This window comes from Podarcis raffonei, chromosome 14 (genome assembly GCF_027172205.1).
Source record: "Podarcis raffonei isolate rPodRaf1 chromosome 14, rPodRaf1.pri, whole genome shotgun sequence".
Classification (NCBI taxonomy): Eukaryota; Metazoa; Chordata; class Lepidosauria; order Squamata; family Lacertidae; genus Podarcis; species Podarcis raffonei.
This window is the reverse complement of record NC_070615.1, coordinates 9,838,493-9,855,202: the sequence shown is the minus strand read 5'-3', so window position 1 is coordinate 9,855,202 and position 16,710 is coordinate 9,838,493. Positions and strand designations below refer to the sequence as shown.

General features: G+C 41.3%; 1 protein-coding gene across 5 annotated transcripts in view; it reads right to left on the bottom strand.

Moving 5' to 3' along the window:
• Positions 1-16,710, bottom strand: part of ZNF609 (zinc finger protein 609) — a 100,391-nt gene that overhangs the window by 61,765 nt on the left and 21,916 nt on the right. For 3 of the 5 annotated variants that reach the window (XM_053365809.1, XM_053365811.1, XM_053365810.1), the window contains exon 2: positions 13,977-14,876. The exons of 1 other annotated variant lie outside the window; for it this stretch is intronic. In XM_053365809.1, coding sequence (XP_053221784.1) covers positions 13,977-14,744 — 768 coding nt within the window. In that variant the 5' untranslated portion in view covers positions 14,745-14,876. The remainder of the gene's footprint in view (positions 1-13,976; positions 14,877-16,710) is intronic. One more of the 5 variants, XM_053365812.1, reaches the window with a different exon arrangement.

Sequence of the window (16,710 nt, the reverse complement as noted above, 5' to 3'; positions counted from 1 at the left end):
TTGGATTGCATGTGCCTAATTCCTTGTGGATACCTCTACACCTCTGTAGATCCAGGAAATCATAAAAGCATCCATATTCTTGGGGATTTACACACATTAGGGTTGGGTAATATCTGGTTTTCAACATCGTGATATATACCGATAAATCATGATGTCCGAAATAAGGATGGAGATTAGTTGGATGGAGCTATGTAAAGTTATTGTCTGGCTTCATGTGTTTTTCTATAACATGATTTTTGCATAGAACACACAAACACATCATGATTTACAATATATTGCCAGATTAAATATTATGAAACAGATACTAAGATATGGAGTTCAAACTGGTTTGGGATGATATATCCCCCAGCCCTAATACACATCATCAATAAAAATAACAGACTGGAATTTCTGTGTACAGTCTGAGTCTATCATTATTAAGATGGTTACTCTTGCCCCCCCTCCCCATTATGTGCCTCTTTCTAATGCATGGGTAGCCAATGTGATGTCTTCCATATGTTGTTAGTCCCCCATCAGCCCCAGCAAGCTCCCAGGGAAAGGAGAAGGGGGATGTTTATAGGCACATGTGATTTCACTTGCCCCGTCCTGGAGGGCACCATGTTGGCTACCACTGTTCTAATATATTGTTGAGCACGCACAAATCTGCTAGTGTGAAGACTGGGATACCAGCTCCAAAAGCAGAACTATCTGGAAGAGAGAGGAGCTGGATAAAAAAAACCCAGAATATACGTTAAACTGGTTGCCCTTCATTGATCAATACTGCCAGCACCTTCTACTCACAGAACAGGCACATCAGAAGAAGGCAGCTATTTGCCTCAGCTCATTTAGCAATCAAAGTCACATGTGCCAACATACAAAATGTCGAAATCTAATAGTACTGGTTTAAGCAAGGAAGTCCAATTTCCTCCTTTGTAACTCTTGACATCTTGGCCATATGCCATGTTCTTGCCTGGTTTCTGCAACAGAAGGCTTTGTACTGTAGGTCAGTGGATGATAAGGAAATGAACATTCTACTTTGCAAGTCCTCCAAAGGCAGCTGTGTCATGAGCTTATTCATGCATATCTCACGAGTTGAAAACCACAGGGGGGAAAAGACACAAATGAATGGCAGCAGCTGGAAAGCTCTAATACCAAAAAACGTTTTCCAGTGCCTGACAGAAACCCTTAGTCTTGGCTGCTTAGACTGGATTGACCAAGCAGGTACCATAACCTAAAACAAACAATATAGCACTGCAACGTAGCACTTCCTCTTTGGGGAGGAAGGCCAGGATAGAAATTTAATAAATACATAAAACATACGAAAGCGTCTAGTAGACATGAATAAAATTCACTTCAGCAGGGCTGGAGAACCTGCAGCCTGCCAGATCCTATTGGACTACAAGTCCCATCACCCCTGAACACTGATCATGCTGGCTGGGGCTGAGGGAAACAGAGTCCAACAACATCTCAAGGGCTACAAATTATTCACCCCTGCCCTAAAAAGATCTCATTGGGCATTGCTTTGTTTTATACACACGTAGCTGGCTCTTACAAAAAACATCATAAAAACAAGTGTAAGTAATTTTTCTTTGGGAGTTTTTTATACATGCTCATGCATTACATAAGGGCACAATTAGTCTTCAATCTAAGCCCCCTTCTTACCACTTCACAAATGCCAAGCACCCTAGAAACAAGGAGTTGTCCTAAGGCTTGAATACTGAGAGGCAGTAACACATGCAAACTTGCTTGTATAGAGTAGATAGGAATCTGAGGATTTCATGCCATAATCCTATATGTGGAAACACTCTGCTGACCTGACAAACAACTTTCTTTGCAACTTTGGCCCACTCGTACAGATGCCATTCATTAGCTACTACATGCAATTTGTCATCACCTTACCTCAGATGAGTAGTAATTGTTCTCCAATCATCACCTAACCAACAAAATGCACTGCCAAAATGTGCTGCCACTCCTCTAGGACAGGGACTAGACAACATCATTGCAACTGCACTTATGGCTCTCCATTGTCGTGGTCTTAGCCCTTCAATGTAGATGATAAACAACCACAAGTGAATGCTGTATTTGCTCAATCAATAATAATACCTTTATTATCAATGTACAACCTGTGTACAATGAAATCAAGGGCAATCAAGGGCAATGTTATGGTGGTTAGGAATGCCCACATGTCCTCACCATTAAGGCTAGGATGAAAAGGAAGCATGAAGAATATGTCCTTAATATCAGCTGCTCTCAATATCTGACTTTATTATTTACTGGCTACCAACACAGCAGCCAGTAGGAGTTGGCACATTTGTTCCTGATGATACCTTTACAATCATGTAAACTGCCTGGCATTGCTTGATGGAAGGCAGCAGGAAGACAAGCATGTACCACGGGCTGTTGACAATGCTCCTGCTCTAGCTGCCTGGTCCTCAGCCCCTAAAAGTGAATGACTTGCTAGGAGAGAGGGGATGACAGCTGAGGAAAATGACTTTGACACATATATCATATCTGCTGACCCATCTAAAGGTGAAAATAAGATAGAAGGCTCATGGTGTTCTCTCATCTCGGCTTTCTCTCATTCAGAGTTGTTGCTGCCAAGATGTCTCATCTCTTACATTTTCATAAATACCATCTATTCCATGCCATAGAATATGAAGTGGAGCTAGCAGTTAGTTACCCCCTCATAAATTGCCTGCAATGCTGAACTGCTATTTCCTTACAACTATTAGATATTTCCCAATAGCTTTCGATAGCCAAACTTTCTGCAAACCTAGCAGTTTTTACATCAGTGCAAGTAGATAAATCGGTACCGCTGTGAACGGTGTTTCTGTGCACTCTGGCTTCCATCACAGTGTTCTGTTGTGCCAGAAGCGGTTTAGTCATGCTGGACACATGACCCAGAAAGCTGTCTGTGGACAAACGCCAGCTCCCTCAGCCTGAAGCAAGATGAGAGCCACACCCCATCTTCACCTTTGACCGGACTTAACCATGCAGGGGTCCTCTACCTTTACCTTTTTATATCCAATTTGTTCTATAAAGAGACTCAGAAGCAGTCAAGTGAATAATGCAAAGGCAGTCAGGAAGTTTGAAAGTTTTTTGCTTATTGTGTTTTGTAAAGGAAATTTTAAAAAATGTAGGAGGAGTAGAGTCTAGAGAGGACACACAGGCTTTCTATTTCCACCACCCCTTTCAAGGCCTCAGTAGTGGACAGCCTACTGAGAAACTGTTCTTAACCTGAAGCACCACTTTAGCTAATGGGGCCTCCTGCTGCTGCCACACCACGGGAGCACAATTTCTGTTCTCAGCAAAGTTCTTAACCCGAGGTACTATTTCTGGGTTAGCGGAGTCTGTAACCTGAAGCGTATGTAACCTGAAGCGTATATGTTCAACTAGTTCTTTCATCTGACCAGGACCTCGGAAGGGACAACTGCATTAATAGCAGGAGAACAAATCTATGAAGTTTGCATGTTGTGATTCCCAACCGTAATGATACAACTCCATTCAGGATTTGGAGGCTACACTAAGTCATCAGCTTAAGCAATTCCAGCTGCAAGCTGACACATACCTAACTTGTTCAGAGAAATAACTACAGACATACATTAATGCAGTGAAGCTGCGGGAATTGAGACTAGTTTGGGCTTAGGTTGGTAGAATATCAAAATCTGATTTATAATATTTAGGCTCTCTAACGACCTATACAAGGTTGGGGCATAATGAGAGGATTATGTTGAACTTAAGGTCCCAACATCACACAGGTCTTTGGCAAAGACACCATCTATTAGGAATATTAGTTTGATGGTTTTAAATATTTATCCAACACCCCTTAATCACAGGGATTCTTCAGCTGGATAAAGCCATCAGGATATAATGAACAAATAAAAGCAGTGAACAATTCCATTTCAGTACCACAAATAAAACTCCATTAAAAGCTAAATAGAAAAGTAGCATTTCCTACAAATAACCTGAGTGGGAGCTTGAAGACAAAGCACCACAAATTTCAGGGCTGATCTCTAGTTGTCAACCACCTCACCTCAGAAGGGAAGTAGACCCTCAGAAGATTATTAATGGTCAGGAGTGTTCATTTTAGGAATGAGTAGTCAGTAGAGCATGAGACTCTTAATCTCAGGGTCATGGGTTCAAGTCCCATGTTAAGCAAAAAGATTCCTGCATTGCAGAGGGCAGGACTAGAAGACCCTCGTGGTCTCGTTCAACTCTACAATTCTATGATTCTATTACAGTGGTGCCTCGCAAGACGAAATTAATTCGTTCTGTGAGTTTCTTTGTCTTGCGGATTTATCGTCTTGCAAAGCACAGCTATTAACGGTACTTAGCAGCTTTAAGAAAAAGGAAACAAACTCGCAAGAACTCGCAAGACGTTTTCGTCTTGCGAAGCAAGCCCATAGGGAACTTCGTCTTGCGAAGCGACTCAAAAAACGGAAAACTCTTTCGTCTTACGAGTTTTTCGTCTTGCGAGGCATTCGTCTTGCGAGGTACCACTGTATTTATTTCCAGTTCATGTCACTTTCAGTGCCTCAACCTGCTGGGATAACGAAAGTTCTGCAACATAATTTAGTCCAGGAGGGGCTGTTCAGGTCAGGTCAATAAGCATCAGAACTGATTGACTGAATTCTTCAAGAATCCCTGTTTCATATGTGTATAAGCAGTTTTTGGCTATGAGTAATATTTTAAATACAAACAAACAAACAAACAAACAAAGAAAGAAAGAAGCAGGCCATCCTTGAACTCTCTGCACAAGTGGGCTGGAGAGAATTATATTTCAAATGCATATTGCACCCAGAACCACCATTATTTTGCATCTGCTTTTACCAGATCTCTGAAGCCTCCTATCTTTACCAACCCAACAGCAGAAGAGATGGAACTGTGATTCTCTCTGCAATGTAAAGGTTAAACTTGTATAGTATTTTACTTTTTGTATCCATTTTCCAAAAAGGTCTCCATGTTTTGTTGTTTTAAAAACCCAACCCTGCTCCCAGCAGACTGTGTGTCAGCTGAAATGTAAATGAAGCTACAATTAATATTCAATGGCAAAACCTATTCCTTTTGATCAGGCCCTCTGTCAACTAATTAATGTTTTTGCTCTGCATCCAAGTCTTTCCTTCCAGGCCAGATAACTCTCACACCCAGCCTAATTAAGATCACCTATGGGATTTACAGTACCTCCAAGATTGTCAGAAGAAGAAAAATCATAGTGTTCACTGTTAACTTACCTGCATATTTGACTATTTGATCCAGTTAGAAACTAGCTTGGTTCTCATGTGAACCATGAAAAAGATGTTCTAAAAGTGATGAATCACACTGTTTCATATCATATAGGGTCCTGCTTTTTTATTTGTATGAAACACCATCTCAGCACGATCCAAATACATTTGGGTTGATGACACAATATGGGAAAGTTACAATTCATGGATACCAAAGGTTGTCTTGATCACCAACCTGAAATACAAGCTGATGGACTCACAGCCTACAAATACATTTTATGTTTACACTATTTTTACCTTCAGAAGTTAGCACTTTTTTAAAAATACATCTGCTTTAAAAAACCCTAAATATTTTGGTTAAGTAATCCTTTGTTCAACCTGACCATTCAGAATGAACAAGGCATGATATCAATATAGTGGCCAAACTGGACATCACACTAAATCATCAGGAGAAGAGTGAAGTAGCACCATCTGACTAATAGCTTAATTTTCATTTTTTCAAGAGTTTTTGTAGATGAAACATATTTGATCAAATGTAGTAATGGACAGAAGCAGTTTGGATAGTCAGTTATAAGCAAGTAGAGGACATGAACATTCAAATTTCATTTAAAGAAATATCTACAGTATACGAGTCCCATTATGCACAGCATTCAAAAATGGAGGAGTAACAGCTACATATCTCTGTAACAGCCATAAAACCTGTAGTCTCTGTTCAAAATTGAATTGACACAATCAAAATTTTAGTACAAGTTCCTGTTCAAATATCTCACATTCCATTGTCTCCCTAAATTTACATTTGACTCTGCTGCAAGGTTTAGCTCAAACTGTCAGAAATATAATTGGAGGAAAATCTATGCTTATACAGTGGTACCTTGGGCTACAAACTTAATTCGTTCCGAAGGTCCGTTCTTAACCTGAAACCGTTCTTAAGATGAGGCGGGCTTTCGCTAATGGGGCCTCCTGCTGCCACGTGATTTCCGTTCTCATCCCGTGGCAAAGTTCGCAACCCGGAGCAACTACTTCCGGGTTAGCGGAGTTTGTAACCTGAAGCATTTGTAACCTGAGACACCACCGTATATAGAAAACTCCCTAACTTTAATGAAATACAGAAGACCTTAACTTTATCTGGAGCTAGGAATCAGATCTAAATGCCACTGTGCCCTTTCATCAACAGCAGCAATCCAATTAGTGCTTCCTTCCAGGGTACATATACCTGTATAATATCAACTAATATAAATTAGTATGTGTCCTTTGGCAGTATGCATCAGACAAGGAAGCCTGACTTTAAAGCAAACATCAAATGGACATAGATCTGATAGAAAATCAACAATTTTATTTTTGTATATTTTAACCTACTGTTGGTTAAAACAAGCCATCAGCCCCAGTTCCTATGTAAAGGGAACTATACTTCATTGTGAATGTTTCTTTCTCTCACATGCATAGAAGGTGGAGAATATGCAAACTTAAGGCTTGCTGCAATTGTCTGACCAAGGCTATAAATAACAACTGACAGATGGTTAAAGTGAAAAACCCTGGTTGAAGACCAGTCAAGATCAAGCTTTTTGGTGTGTCTTCCTGGATATGAATCTAAGTAGCAGTATAATTACTCCACTTGGAAGAATTCCTCCAGTCTATGACAGTGAAAGGGAATGCATTCAGAACACTGTGTGTCTGGAACTCTTAACAAGCGGGGCTTCTTAAAGTCCCCTTTCCTGCCGAGTAGCATCACATTAGTAACCCACATGTTAGAGATGCATGTTCCCACTCTTAATAAAGCTAGAGGAGTGAAACAGAGGGAAGCCATTTAGTCCGCTGCTCAATTCTCTGCCTTCACTTATCAAGCATCACACCAAGCAGGAAGAGCAGAGTGTGCTGACAATAGATGGAATTGCCGGTCTGCTAGACTGCACCTCCCATTCCTGCAGGTGCAACAGGAGCTGCTGCCACACAGCAAGAACCTGTCATTTATAGTGTTACTATCTGAGAAAGCCGCACCACAACCAGAGCATCAGAAGCTGCCAACCACACAGACTCAAAGCTGACAGAAGGAAAAACCTGAAGCACTTAAGTAGCATTATGTTCAGAAGTTAGGCACCTTCCTTCCAAGATCCAGGTGATCATCCCCATATTTGTTATTCAATTTATTACCCATCTCCTTCAGCAGCAGATTCTAGAGCAGGTTATGACAATTTAAAATTCAATATTAAAAACAATTCAGACACAAGAAGGGGGGGGCTGGAACACCTACCTCAGATGTCCAAGAGATGTGTCTTCAGCATATGTTGTCAACCCTATAATGACGTTGCCAGATGTACCTGTGTGGGTCAGGCTTTAGCAGAAGTGAAAAACACTGGACTCTGAGCAGAACTGACTAGTGAACATCTACTTTCTAAGAGGTGTCTACCAATTAATGTAAATGTGAAGAGCAGGTTTTCAGGGTTGAATTAGATTAGCTCTTCCCACACCTGCAAAGTCTTCCCTACAAATGCCAAATCAGCCATTTCCTTCACCCTTACAGATAGGCTTCCTTCTCTGTAAAAGAGTTTGGCTGGAGGGGAAAACAGAATGATACCTAATAAGCTCTGGTTTATGTATGAATAGGTAAAGGGGGAGCGGGTGGCGCTGTGGTCTAAACCACTGAGCCCCTTGGGCTTGCTGATCAGAAGGTCAGCGGTTCGAATCTGCATGACAGGGTGAGCTCCCGTTGCTTTGTCCCAACTTCTGCCAACCTAGCAATTTGAAAGCATGCCCATGCAAGTAGAAAAATAGGTACCACTACAGCGGGAAGGTACATGGCATTTCCGTACGCTCTGGTTTCCATCACGGTGTTCTGTTGCACAAGAATCGGTTTAGTCCTGTTGGCCACATGACCCAGAAAGCTGTCTGTGGACAAACGTCGGCTCCCTTGGCCTGAAGCGAGATGAGTGATACAACTTCATAGTCACCTTTAACTGGACTTAACTGTCCAGGGATCCTTTACCTTACCTTACCTTTTATGTATGAATGATACCTAGTCAATTGCATCCCTCAGACAACCAACTAATGTGTTACACTGTTTGCTAAATGTCTGCAATAAAGTTTTATACACATGGATTTTGAGAAGACAACTACTGCTAACTTCTGTTTGGGAGGAGGAAGAGATGGGTGTTGCGTTCTGCTAATCCATCTCCTACCACAAGCTCCACTGCAACCTTTATGGCTACAAACACTGTAGAAGGCAGTTTCCCAAGCTCTTCAATTTTTTTAAACAAATAATAATAATAATTAATAAATAAAAATTAAAATGTGCACCCCACCCCCAAGACCATTCCATTATAACTATCCAACCTCTCAAAATTTCAACATCTCTTGCAATGGTTTGGCCCCTTTCCATTTTAACAGTACAAATTCTACGAATACTTTCCATCTATCCTAAAAATCATTTCTCCTGCATACTCCCCATCTTACCTTAATAGAACATGTTAATTTATCATTAATAGCTATATCCCACACCTCTTTATACCATTCTTCTATTTTATATTCACCTTGCCCCTTCCACTTCCTGTGTGCAGCTGTCAATAAATTTGTGAGCAAGTCATTCATAGCCTGTGAACCTTCCACCTCATCGCAAATTGATAATAATGCTACTTTTGGTCAGCTTTAACCCAATGATTTCTGTTATCTCCTTAAACACCCTTTGCCAAAAAGCTCTTCAATTCTTATACTCTGCCACACACAAAAACAAGCTGCTAGTACTAGGTCTTCTTATCCCAATTCTTGCCATGAATAGTTTATAGCAACAGCAGGGAGGAAAGCTATCTGCCCATACACTCCCAAGCTCAGGCACCTGGTTTCATTTGTCTTTTGCATGGTGAGGCTACACCACTGTGCCTATCACGTGGCAGCGGTTGCAGTGAAGAAAGCCTACTCTGCTCTGCCACTATTACGTCTGCAAGCAGCCATCCAGCAGAGCTTTTCCAAACAGTGAATGGGCTTGTAGTATCAGACTAAAAGATAGTTGCTCTCTCTTTTACATCTGAATTAGGGGAGACAGTTGAGATGTTAGACCACTGTTTGAAGGCAGTGACTGGCTGGATGTGAGCCAATAAACTGAAGCTGAAACCTGGATTTCCATGTCCAGAAAGAGGGGGGGCTGCCCTGGCCAGGGTTGAACTTGCACTACTCTGGAAGGAGCAGTTTCATAGTTTCGGGGTGCTCCTGGATTCAGCACCTTCACTGGAGGCTCAGGTGGCCTCAGTGGCTGCTGTACCTTATGATCTGAAAACTTCCAGATTGGATGCAAATGCGTTCTACTTGGGGTTTCCCTTGAAGTCAACTTGGAAACTTCAGTTGGTTCAAAATGCAGCAGCCAGATTAGTGATTCGGGTTTCATTTAGATCTCATATAACCCCTGTTTTAAAACAGCTGCTGCACTGATTGCCAGTTCATTTCTGGGCCCAATTCAAGGTACTTGTGTTGATGTTTTCTGCCTTAAATGACTCAGGCTCCAAATATCTGACAGACCACCTCCTTCCCTGCACATCCTACGAGTGCTGGGGTTGGCAGCCCTCTTGTCAGCTACTCCACCCTCAGAGAGGGCATTCTCTGTGGCAGCCTCTGTGGAACTCTGTCTCCACAGAGGTGTGACTGGCACCCTCATTATATAGATTCTGTAGAATGCTGAAGATGCACCTTTTTACCCTGGCTTTTTTGACACTTGAGGTATATGTTTTTAGGACCCACCTTATTTTTATGATGATAAGATGTTTTCTATTGCTTTTAATATTGTGTTTTAATGTTATAACCTGTCCTGGGACCTTAGGGTGAAGAGCAGGAAATAAATAAATCTATCAATAAATAACCTCATACTATTTTCTCATTCTAGTCTCAAACTTTGTCAGAGCTAAAGCAATCCTCCCTGATCATTGCAAGTTTCCTAACAAAGGAAATGTAGGGCGAATCTGATGCATCAAAAAATCAAATTCTACTGCTCACAAACATCTACTGCTATTCCCTCCCCCCCCCCAAAAAAAACCCCCAAATATACATAAGAAGCTAGCTGAGACTTAGGGCACTGCAAGAACACTTGAAAGACAGTTTTTGAAATACTGTTGCTCCCATTTTACAAAGATACAAGACTATATCATTTATTTAGCAGACAAAGCATATTTTTCAATTAGCATAAGTTTGCTATTGGCCATTTTTACAACTATAAAAAGGTGGACCAGGCAGTATGCTCAATTTGACAAGGGCAGTCAATTTGAAGTTCCAGGATTTGTTTCAGAAGCTGGCTCAGACCTTGGACTCTAGATTTTACATATTATGTTGCTATTATTTTTCATTGTACAAGCGAGCTGGCTGGGGTTGGAGGAAGAGCAAACCAGTCTCTCTGTGTATACCAATGAAGTATAATATATCTCAACGGAAATTCAAGAAATCCCTAACGTACAATCAATAGGAAGGAAGGAATTTAAAGCTATTTCTGCAATATGACAATAAAACAGTTAAGTGAAGGCACTCTTTCTTCCCTTATATTTAAAAACACACAAAGCAACCAACCCCCTTCATCACAGGCTATTCTGTGTACTCCCAACCCAAGTGCTTTCTGGCCCATGGAATCAACAGAAAGGGAAAGAGAATAACCTATTTATGCATTTTTCTGCTTTTCTTTCTGATTACACTAGTATCCTAGAAATGCAGAGATTTCAGTTAGTAGCTATGAATAGGTTTCTGTGGCACTTAAAACCAGAGCACATCTCTCTCCGCAAACAGCTCTTGCCATAAAATTCATGATATGAAGGTGATGAACCTTGACAGCTCTTCAGAGAAAATGAACACTGAATCGTTTTTTAAAAGCATAAGCAAGGCCTCAATCCCCTACAGCTTGAAAGCATTATTTCCCTTTTGGTAAATCCTGTTAGATTCTGCTCCACTCACTGTAAATCCAAGTCCTAGGTTTTCATTCTTGTTGAAGTATGTAAACACTCTTATTTCCTTTTCCCCACATCAGTATCTTCATTTCAATTTATATCTCTAGCATACAAAATCGTTGCCCACTATGATCCAATGAGCTGTCACACACCTAGAACTACTAGGCTCAGGAGAGTCACACAAACACTTGCTACGTTCAGGAGCGAGTTAGAAATAATTGGCCAATTAGGCTAGTCAGCATGATCATCTTTACTAATATGACCCACAAAATCTTGAACATTTCCTAGAGGGGGGGAAAGCCTTGGAAAGGCCAGGTGCAGCATTATTCACAATCCATAACCCTGCTTCCTTCTCCGCAAAATCTGTGCTCACTGTTTTAAACATCTGACTAGAGAAGCAGCACATTGTAGGTTCGTTGGGTGGATACAGCAGCAGGAATTTATCAAATTATGCCCAAACACAAGTTTCTAGGCAAAAAGCCCACTCATGAAACCTTGTAATGCCCCAAGGGGCTTTATCTGTTTATTCCTTCTGTTCTTTCTAGCAGAGGTGACTCCATTCTCTTCATGCACCTGAACAGGGTAACAAGCCACAGCCACAGAGCAGGATAATAAGCCAGAGCCACAAATAGAAACCATACAATAAACACAACAGAGAGTCAAGAAATTTATCTGTTTGGTAAGTGACTAGCAACAAATTGACTAGGGTGCAATGGGAGAAGCAAAATCTTATTTTCTAGATGATGATGATGATGATGATAATGATAATGATGATGATGATAATAATAATAATAATAATAATAATAATAATTTATTATTTATACCCCGCCCATCTGGCTGGGCTTCCCCAGCCACTCTGGGTGGCTTCCAAAAAAAAATTAAAATACTGTAAAAAGAGTATTTTGTTTTCTAGAGCAAAACAAAGGTGGCAATGTGGCCACACCCATATCATCCTTAGCAGATTACAGTGCTTCTGCCTAACTACCATACATGTCAAGAGATACAGGTTAGGAACTTGGTTCTCTAGCCCTTGAGAGCAAAGAAAGCAGCTCATAACCAACCAAAACACTGTGGTAAGTGGCACAATGCAGCACTAAAAAACCCAACCCAAGCCAACCACCTACTTAGACAGGGCAGTCAGCCGAAACTAGGGAACATCCAATTTTCCTTTAAAAGCATTTGTCATAGAAGTTAGAAGGATGAGCACAAGAGCAGCCTACAACCTTAGCCCAGTTGAACAACTTCAAAAAACCTTTCAGTCCAACTTGTTTCTAAGGAGTTGTAAACTGACTGAAATAGGACAGGATCATGAATCTACATAATCCAAGTAAGTCAGGACTCCACTGGGAAAGCAGAAAAGCCCCCTCCCAAAACTGCTATCATAGCTGCTTGCAGGTCCAAACATACCAATTTAATTTCTAACCTCACAGTTTCTGAGATGGTATATCAGAGAACACAGTTTGTCATTTCTTTGCTACTGGTATGTCAACACTAATTTTGACTAGTCTATTCTAATATTCAATGTTTAACATTTTTTGCTTCAATTAGAATAACTGTGATTGATCCAATCTGTTTTAAAAAGAAAAAGGGCATACAACCTTCTTTTTTTAAAAAAAAGGGGGGAGAAGTACAGTTAATCTATATCAGGGGATCCAGGTTCTGAATTCTTGCTTAAGAACTTAAACAAGTTAGTATCAGACTAATGTCTATACTAAGTCAGCATTTTAAAAAAATGCATTTATTTTGGCAAGAATCCAAGGAAACAGGTGTAACTGGGGTCATTGAAAATTAGCCATGGCCTACTTTCTGGCTAGCTCCAATCCAACCGCAAAAAACAGTGAGCCCATAGCACAGAGATGATTCTGCAACTTTAAGCAATCATTCCTGAGAAAACCAGCTTTTTTAGAAGACAGTATAACAAAGACAATGGAGGTGACCAACAAATGTTGAGATTGTATTGTGACCCAACTGCCCATGCCCTTATGAAAGTCACCACTTTCATAAATAACCTAAAGCAAGAATAATCTGAGCAAGTCTCACAAGCCCTGAACCTGCTAGACAAGATCAGGATGAGAAATTGTGTCACACAATTAATGGAGAATACTCATTTCCACGTGGATTATTTCTAAGGACTACTTCACACATTCATTTTATATGGACATAATTCTCATGTAGGAAACTGCACATATTCCACATATACACATTATCACATGTGATAAACACATATTTTGTTGCATCTCCATATTGCAGAAACTCAGCCAACTGAAGTCACATACACATATCTGTGGCAAAACATTAACCATATGCAGCCATCTTTATGTGGGTTATCATTCAATCTCTTAACAGAAGCAGTATCAATGTAGGGCTTTTATCAAGCATGAAACAGTTACAATTTCAAGTCATTATACAACAATATGACCCTACCTTGAAAGAGTGCTTGTTAGGACAAAGATGGAATATTTGTTCCCTAAGAGATTATATACCCCAGCAAACATCTACTTGTGGAGGTTCAACAGACACCTGATCAGTTACATCTCATACAGCCGACAAGGTCACAGCTGTTGTGTCCCCCACAGGAGGTTTGATAGTTTTTAAACAGCAAAATAATCATTTATTTCCAATGATCTTCCAGATTTAGAAGCAGATTTAGCCTTCCTTGGTACAAATATCAGCCTAGTCCCAGTAAAATGTAAGAATCTGCCTTCATTTCCAGCTCATGACCAACAACAAGCCCATCATACACTATGGGACAAAATATGCCCTTTACAGCAAAGAAGAACACTGTAGTGTTTGGCATTACTGTGGAGACCCTAATTTCCAGCAGCAGTACCCTAGCAGGCCCAGCCACCAGCCCACATCTTCTTACCTTCTCTGCCTTGACCTTTTTGAGCTGTCGACACTCACTGTCACCATCTTCCAGCTCCGTCTTAATTCCCAAAGGATTGAGTGCAGATCCTGTGTCAATAGCTATACTTCCAAGCTGTTCAGCGGCGGCGGCAGCAGCAGCAGCAGCAGCAGGCTCTGATCCTTGGCTGCCATCATACTGCCCAACCCTAACAGCCAAGGCAAGAGGCTGGAGTACACTGGGCTCCTTTTCTGCTGGAGCACCCGCACCCTCACTCCTTTCCTTCTTACTCTTGGACGAACCCCCCTCCTTCTCTTTCTTTGAGTTGGCCACATTTCGAGAAGCCTTGGCCGATTTCTCAGAGCCCTTTGGGGCAATGGCAGTCACCAAGCCACTAGAGTTCACGCCATCACCAGGTCGCCCCTGAACCTCCTTCTTGCCACTGGTCCCTTCACTTGGAGTGAACAGGGAGGATCCTGGGGCAGCCTTGCCACTGTCCTTGCTACTCTTACTCCGTTTGGATTTGGATTTGCTTTCCTTGCTCTGTGGACCTGGCACTGGGGTCACAAACTTGATGTTCTCCGGCAGTGTCGCCACAGCATTCGGTGCTGGTAGCCCCACCTCCTTGGAGCCTGACATTTCCAATTTTTGTTGGTCCTTTTCCAAATCCGCGTCCAGGTCAATGATGAGATTCCCTACTCCAATGTCCCATTCATCCCCACTGTCATACGTCTCAACTGGGTTTGCATCCACTCCTTTCCCTCCGGAAGCTCCACTGCTCAAGGACATCTTAGAGTTAACGACCCACCTCAAGGTTCAAGCCTCTTGTCTGCTCCCTCAGCCTTTGGGTATGAAGTAGCAGCTTCGGCTATGTTCTCAAGCCTCCAGTTATCAAGGTGCGCCCAGATGACAACATAATTGCTGAAAGGGAAAGCAAGAACAATGGATATTACATTGCAGTTACTCAGGAAATGGGTCTAAGAACCAGTACACAAGCATATATGGGAAAGTGTTCACATTCAGGCAAATAAAGATATACATGCAGACCAGCTGAACATATACCATACTTATCTGTTCCCCATACTTGTACTACCCAACTGGTGTTCACTAACATGAAAAGGCCTACACCAATGCCACTGGTGGTAAAATACTAGCATATAATTGCAATGTGTAGGTGGACTATAATACAGCTAAGTTCCCTTCCCCACACCAAAGTACTTTTATGATCAAATTAAGGCACCAAAGTTAAAATAGCATACCGGGCCTTGTTACGTTAGAACATCACAGAGAGAAGCACAAATCCCAAAGTATTAAGGCAATATGCTGCTTGTCAATCTGTCCTACATTGTCATACCCATTGAAAATATTTTTTTTTAAGCACCATAACTGTAAAACTGCATACATGCATACAATTTTATTTGTATGCTGGATTCCCACAGTTCAAACCACACTCAATGCGACTTACAACACCAAAAAAATACACAATGGAATTCGTCATAAAAATAATAATAAAACATTAAAAGTATCCATTTCGTGACAGGCAACCAGCCTTTTGTGAGGAAGTGGAGATGTCTGGCCGCCAGGTCTACTGCCTAACATCTTCAACTGGCTGGCTGATGTGGCTGCAATGCCACACCAGTCAGTTGGTATGGGGGGCAGCATGGAACCAAAATACATGCCTCTTTTGGTGCTGCACTGCCTTGGTTAGCCGGGCTCGGAAGCACTTGAACAGGGGCAACCCTTGCACCTGCTCAAAGGTGCCACCCGTCTCTCCAGTCGCCACTTTGTTTCTTTCCCCGCTTCATGCATTCAGGAGTTCATTTTTTTAGGGAAACCTCATTTTTTATGTCAGAATAAATGATAAGTTAGGGTTTGTGTAAACAACCAATGAGGATTTTCATGCAAAATCCTAATTATCAATATAGAAGGGTAGGGGTTTTTTTTTAAGTGCAAACATTTCCCACAGACTTCCTCTCCTCCATATGCATGGAGTTAACACACTACAACTGCAATGGTAACTTGGGGTGGAGGAAAAACCTTCAAAGAAACCAAAGATCTTAAAATGGTGGCGCATCACACTACTTTTATAAATATTTGCATCAGTGCTCCTGTACCAGGGAAGTGCTTTCCTTTATAGAAATAAAAACATTTGAACTTTGAAAATAATCATGTTATGTGAGCATAAGTGGACAGTAAGACAATGTCACTCACTGGCAACTCCACCTATCACAGAAGCTGTGTCTGTTGCAAACTGAAAGCAAAAGGTTCTCACCAGTGTGGTTAGAGTATCTGTTATTAAAATGTGATATTAACAATGTGTCACTGATGCGAACTGTGTTCATGCGTTTTGAAAAAATAAATGGAAAGTCTTGCTGTATGGGGAATAGGCAGGTGACCAGCCATTCTGTTTTTGCACCCATAACCCAGGCTCCAGAAGCCATTGGTGAATAGCTTTTCTATCCCAGTTTCTAACACTGCTAGCAATAAAAAGGAAAACCCAAATTTACATACACAGTTTGATGGCTGAAGAAGTAGATTATTGTTGTTCTTAATTTGCTTGTCACTTCTCACAACCAAGGTATTCTTGAAGCAACTTAAAAGTAGAATTCAGTACACATACTCATTGAAACAATACTATACAACCTTTGCTCTGGCATGAAAAAGATGACATGTTGGCACCTTGCAAGCTTTCCTTGGGAGTATTTCATGAGCTGCAACTGAGAAGGCCCATTCTCTCACTGACACCCTCCAAGCA